Source organism: Sinocyclocheilus anshuiensis, unplaced genomic scaffold (genome assembly GCF_001515605.1).
Source record: "Sinocyclocheilus anshuiensis isolate Anshui unplaced genomic scaffold, SAMN03320099.WGS_v1.1 scaffold621, whole genome shotgun sequence".
In the NCBI taxonomy this organism is placed as follows: domain Eukaryota; kingdom Metazoa; phylum Chordata; class Actinopteri; order Cypriniformes; family Cyprinidae; genus Sinocyclocheilus; species Sinocyclocheilus anshuiensis.
The window spans coordinates 170,196-176,913 of record NW_015537952.1 but is presented as its reverse complement, the minus strand read 5'-3'; the positions used below and the strand labels follow the sequence as shown (position 1 = coordinate 176,913).

Sequence of the window (6,718 nt, the reverse complement as noted above, 5' to 3'; positions counted from 1 at the left end):
TATATATATATTGTTTAAATAGTAATTTTGATTGACACCAGAGCATTGATGTGCAGAACACATACTGGCTAGTGTTTATTATGTTTATAAGTGTTAATTATTTTAGTACATAACAGAAAATCTTTATTCATGTTTCGCATAATTTACCTGGAGTTAAGAAACAATTCTGGGTACAGTTTCACACTGTACATTCAGGGTTTCACACTGTACAGTCCTAAACCCTGGTTTAAGCTTATCTGCATACTTGCAGTGCTTGTGTCATTGATTTGATGAACACAGCACGCAAGCAGTTTACATAACGGCGCTAGCATTGCACATCCTCATATTATCTATTGCAGACTGTAACTTTTGAACTTTTCGGTGGACTGTAAAGGTAAGAATAAGACATTTTCCGTCACCATTTGACACCATTTCCCCTCAAATGCTAAAGCGTTTATTCAATGCACAGTGTTTCTGGGACTGTCAAAAGCATAAGGCATATAATTAGTTGTCTGTTGCTAAGCATCTAGCTGTAACATTCTACATCATTTCGCAATGTACAAATTTGGCACCACAATGCAGGGTTAACACTGCAAAAGCAAAAGCAGGGTTTCATAACCCTGGATAAAAAGCAGTGCTAACCCCACTTCCTATGGAAGCATATAGGTAGCGAAATTCAATTTAAAAGAAATACATCTACATTTGTATACAATTATTTTAAAAGACTATTATTTGACGTCACACAGGAGGGCCACTCCTCTCAGGATCCAGTATTCTGGGGGGTGACTGGTTCTCAGGTCAACAGCTGCGATGTAGTTCAGGTCTGTTCGAACAGGCTTTTTATATATTGGACATGAGTACAAGCGAGGATCTTTGACACCTTAGGAAAGATACAGTAAGTTAGCAATTAGGTTTTGCATGCTTTTACTAAAAAAATCACATTAATTTAGGCTAAAATAACAGTTCACTCACTGGAAATTAACACACAGTGCCCAAATATTGGCACACTTAGTAAATATGATCAAAGCCATGAAAAAATGTATTTGGTCTAATGGTCTTTGTGTCTAATCCAAAATTATGGTTTTTGGTTTAAACCTGTTTTGTTTGTTTGTCTAAAAGCAAATTGCATTTTAAATTGAATTTCGCTACCTATATGCTTCCATAACTTCCAAAGTTTCCATGTGTGAAATGTACCTTTACCCGGGGTTAAAAGCGGGTTTAGAATGATGATAGCCCAGGGTTAAGTACAGTGTTCTATGTTTTGGATTTATTTATTTATTTATTTTCAATAATTTACTTTAATTCAAAGTTAGGTTTTTGTAATGAAACTTAGATAAACAGCATTTACAAATATTCACCTTTACTTCTCTTCATATTTACCAAGGGTGCCAATATTAGTAGAGAACGTTACATTACCTAAAAAGAAATAAAATATACTCTGTATGGCATATGGAAATCCTCCTTTTAATTCATGTGTCTTGGTTGTATCAGCTACAATGATTACTATCAGGTGCATAAAATCAGCAAAAAATGAAAATAGAAAAAAAAAATACCATTATTCTCTGCGTACATCCTGACCACAGGCATCATCTCAAACAGTACTTTGGGTTTGGAATCAATGAGCCTGCAGTTCCTCCGGTCCCAGCCAGCCCCTTCCAGATAGAGACCGTAAACATACACCCCCTCTGCAGGAGGCTGTGTGATGTCATCCTTCATCCATTTTGTAACTTCATTACACAGAACCATACGGTCCAACGCCCACCCCTTGTTAGCACGAGTGATCTCCTGTCAAGTTAAATGATTAACATGTAGTGCTTGTAACTTATTATTGAATCACTCAAAATGAATGAAAAATCTCATGTCAATCTACATACATAAATAAATAATTAAATAGGATAAAATGAATATTAAAAGGCAGCGGCTATTTGCACTAAGTGCAAATAGTGATGGATTCTATTTACACTAAGTGAAAATCGCAGGATTTTTAACAATATGCTATTTACACTAAGGGCAGATAGATTTACACTAAGTGAAAATCGCAGGATTTTTAACAATATGCTATTTACACTAAGTGCAGATAGCAATAGATTCTATTTACACTATGCAAAATAGCAGGATTTTTGCAATTTATAATACTTATTGAAAATAGTGGCAATTATCTGCATGTCAGTATTATAGTACATTTCTGTCAAGACCATTATCGTCAAAGATGATTGACAATTAGCATACAGTTTGGATTGCCGGTATGGTTCCGTTCTGGGCAAGGACTCCCTGCGCATCTATGCAGCCTAGCATGGATGAGAGCAGGAAATTATTCTCTGCGTACATCCTGACCACAGGCATCATCTCAAACAGTACTTTGGGTTTGGAATCAATGAGCCTGCAGTTCCTCCGGTCCCAGCCAGCCCCTTCCAGATAGAGACCGTAAACATACACCCCCTCTGCAGGAGGCTGTGTGATGTCATCCTTCATCCATTTTGTAACTTCATTACACAGAACCATACGGTCCAACGCCCACCCCTTGTTAGCACGAGTGATCTCCTGTCAAGTTAAATGATTAACATGTAGTGCTTGTAACTTATTATTGAATCACTCAAAATGAATGAAAAATCTCATGTCAATCTACATACATAAATAAATAATTAAATAGGATAAAATGAATATTAAAAGGCAGCGGCTATTTGCACTAAGTGCAAATAGTGATGGATTCTATTTACACTAAGTGAAAATCGCAGGATTTTTAACAATATGCTATTTACACTAAGTGCAGATAGCAATAGATTCTATTTACACTATGCAAAATAGCAGGATTTTTGCAATTTATAATACTTATTGAAAATAGTGGCAATTATCTGCATGTCAGTATTATAGTACATTTCTGTCAAGACCATTATCGTCAAAGATGATTGACAATTAGCATACAGTTTGGATTGGCGGTATGGTTCCGTTCTGGGCAAGAACTCCCTGCGCATCCATGCAGCCTAGCATGGATGAGAGCAGGGAGAGCAGCGATAACCCCCCCCAAGGGTAAACAGAACAGACCCAACATAAATGTATTGCAGATATCGTTAAAGTTAAATAATGTTATGTACACATTTTAGAATTAGTCTGATTCAAAGGAGAATCAGAAGGCTGAATCCTGACTGACAGAGGAGGAGTTGGGGATGGAGGAGGGTAATTAGCTATCGAGCAATTCCAAAACTGCTGTTACTACTGTGGGACCTTATATATGAATACTTAGATAGGTGTCGTATTCCCATAGGTTGATGGGGATCAGCTGAGAGTCAGCTGATGCGAGCTTGACTAACGTGACCTGCCAGAACTGACGCTACGCTAGATTATAAAACAGTATGCAATAATAACGTATTGAGTATAAATTATAATTTTAATTCAAATTATTAAATGGATGCCACCTTATTGGGACAAAAAAAAAAAACGTCTAGGTTACGTATGTAACCCTCGTTCTCGCCCGAGAGCCCAATCACCTTCGAGTGGTAACAGAACGAGCCAATGGTACGCTGAGTACCTTGGTCTGCGGAATTTGCATCGCAAGCTCCGCACCGCTGTGTGGGTATATAAGGAGCAGCACGAGGAATTCACATTCAAGTCTTCGCTGAGGAGCCGAGCCATGTGACCCAGCCGTTCAGCGGAACAGCAATTGTGGCAAAGGGACGTAACGTCTCCGTTCCCTCCTTCAGGGAACGAGGGTTACATACGTAACCTAGATGTTCACTTTCAGTCGGTCACATTCGACGTTACGTCAGAACAGACTGATGAATGGGGTCCCTTCCAAAACGCCACAATGGCTGACTTCCAGTGACCTGCGTAAGTGATACCACCCTGTCGTGAAGCCAGCACGAGCAAAGGGCTATACCTTACACCGAACACACTGGGTAGCATATTCCAGCTGGAAGTATACTAACAGGCTGCCTGCTCGTAGGAGGTCTTACAAAGCACATATTAACCAGCGTAGCAGTGATACATATGAATATCTGAGGTACCCAGCCCGCAGGGTGGATATGTTTCAATTTCAGAGATGGCAAGGGTGGCTTGCCAAGGGAGAGACACATGCTGCCGAGAGAGACTTACTGTGGAAATACACACGTGGGATTGCCCAAGAGGGGAACCACAACACATGGAGGCACCTAGTCTAACACAGGGGCTGACCGACAGGGCATGCACGCAATGCTCGACACCAACAGTGCTGGAGGAACCCAGGGTTCTGAACTGTGGAACTCACCTGAGGAGAATAGCGCACGCATCCAGTATGTGGAGTGGAATGGCGCAGCAAGCGAATTGACACTGAGCAGGTCCTGTTTACTGGCCCGTAGGGGCAAGTATACGGGAGGACACGGGCTCTGCATGGAGATTATAGAATCTCGCAAAAGGTGTTGCCCAGCCCGCAGCTTTACAGATGTCTGTTAGCGAGGCACCATGCGCCAGCGCCCAGGAGGAAGCCACACTCCTAGTTGAGTGAGCTCTCACCCCTAGGGGGCATGGCAGGTCTTGAGCCTGATAAGCCAAGACAATAGCATCCACTATCCAGTGGGATAGCCTCTGCTTGGAGACATCCTTTCCCTTCTGCTGGCCTCCGTAACAGACAAAGAGCTGGTCTGAGGTCCTGAAGCACTGAGTTTTGTCTATGTAAGTGCGGAGCGCACGTACTGGACAGAGCAGTGCCAGGGCTGGGTCTGCCTCCTCCGGGGGCAGCACTTGCAAGTTCACCACCTGATCTCTAAAAGGAGTGGTAGGAACTTTGGGCACATATCCAGGCCGGGGTCTCAAGATAACGTGAGAGTTGGCCGGCCTGAATTCCAGGCATGCTTCGTCAACTGAAAATGCCTGCAAGTCCCCGACCCTCTTAACCGAAGCCAAAGCCGTCAGGAGCGCAGTTTTCAATTATAAGAATTTTAGCTCCACTGAAAGCAGGGGTTCGAACGGAGCTCTCTGCAGTGCGGATAAAACAACTGCGAGATCCCAAGAGGGAACTTGTTGAGGGCGAGGCGGATTGAGCCTCATGGCCCCTCTCAGGAACCTGATGATCAGGTCATATTTCCCAAGGAACTTACCATCAACAGGATCGTGGTGAGCCGCAATGGCAGCCACATAGACCTTCAGGGTGGAAGGAGACAGCCTTCGTTCCAACCCTTCCAGAAGAAAAGAAAGCACTGACCCGATCGGGCATTTCCAGGGGTCTTCTCGACGTGAAGAATGAGAAGTGATGAAGAGGTTCCACTTCAGAGCATAGGCGTGTCTGGTAGATGAGGACCTAGCCGAAGTGATGGTAGCTACCACCTGAGGTGGCAAGGTACCTAAACCTTCCATGACCCGTCCAGAACCCACACATGTAGGTTCCAAAGATCGGGACGCAGGTGCCAGAGGGTGTCCCATCTCTGAGAAAGAAGGTCCTTCCTCAGAGGGATTGGCCAGGGAGGGGCTGTCGTGAGGAGTACAAGTTCGGAGAACCAGGTCCGGCTGGGCCAATGAGGCGCAACCACGAGGACCTGCTCCTCGTCTTCCCTGATTCTGCACAACGGCTGTGCAAGAAGGCTCACTGGGGGAAACGCATACTTGCGCAAGCCCTGTGACCAGCTGTGTGCCAGAGTCCGTGCCAAGGGTACCCTCGGTCAGGGAGTAAAACAACTGGCAGTGCGAAAGTGGGCTCTGGAAAGGCAAACAGCTCTACCTGAGCGTCTCCAAAGCGTTCCCAAATCAGCTGAACCGATGCGCAAGCCCTGCTGCCAGCTGAGTGCTAGACCGTCCGTGCCAAGGGTGCCCTCGATCAGGGAGTAAAACAACTGGCAGTGGGAATTGTCTGGAGAAGCAAACAGGTCTACCTGAGCGTCTCCAAAGCGTTCCCAAATCAGCTGAACCGACTGGGGATGGAGTCTCTATTCCCTGGGGCGAGACTGCTGTCCTGAGAGCTCGTTGGCTGCATGATTGAGCCTGCCCGGGATGTGAATGGCACGAAGCGACCTCAGATGCTTCTGACTCCACAAGAGGAGATGGCGAGCGAGTTGCGACATGCGACAGGAGCGTAGACCGCCCTGACGGTTGATGTACGCTATGGTCGCAGTGTTGTCCGTACGGACCAGAACGTGCTTGTCCTTCTGCAGGGCCTTGAAGCGGTGCAGAGCAAGCCATACTGCTAGCAACTCGAGTCAATTGACATGCCACTGAAGTCGGGTCCCGTCCAGGAGCCTGACGCAGCATGTCCGTTGCACATGGCACCCCAGCCCGTGGCAGAGGCATCTGTTGACACAACAGCATGCCTGGACACTGGTTCTAGGGGAACACCAGCCCGTAGAAACGTGAGGTCCAACCACGGGGTGAAGGTTCGGCAGCAGGCCGGAGTGATGGTCACTCGGAGCGTACCCTGTTGCCATGCCCATCTCGGGACTTGGCTGTGAAGCCAGTGCTGAAGCGGTCTCATATGAAGCAACCCGAGCGGTATGACCGCCACTGCGGATGCCATATGCCCCAGGAGCCTCTGAAATTGTTTCAGTGGAACCACTCTCTTGCCTTTGAATTGACTCAGGCAATTCAGCAGTGACTGTGCGCGCTTGCTCGTAAGCTGCGCGAACATGGCGACCGAGTCTATTTCCATACCGAGAAAAGAGATCCTCTGCACAGGGGAGAGTTTGCTCTAGGGATGCACCGATACCACTTTTTCCAGTACTCGCCCGATACCGATACTTTTATTTTTGGTACTTGCCGATACAGAGTACCGATACCGATA

The 6,718-nt window shown here is 45.5% G+C and overlaps 1 protein-coding gene across 1 annotated transcript in view; it reads right to left on the bottom strand.

Moving 5' to 3' along the window:
- Positions 1 to 677: 677 nt before the first annotated feature.
- LOC107664631 (dynein heavy chain 5, axonemal-like) overlaps positions 678 to 6,718 on the bottom strand; it is a 113,923-nt gene continuing 107,882 nt past the window's right edge. The window contains 3 exon segments of the mRNA XM_016455250.1: positions 678 to 859; positions 1,533 to 1,764; positions 6,043 to 6,231. Coding sequence (XP_016310736.1) covers positions 708 to 859; positions 1,533 to 1,764; positions 6,043 to 6,231 — 573 coding nt within the window. The 3' untranslated portion in view covers positions 678 to 707.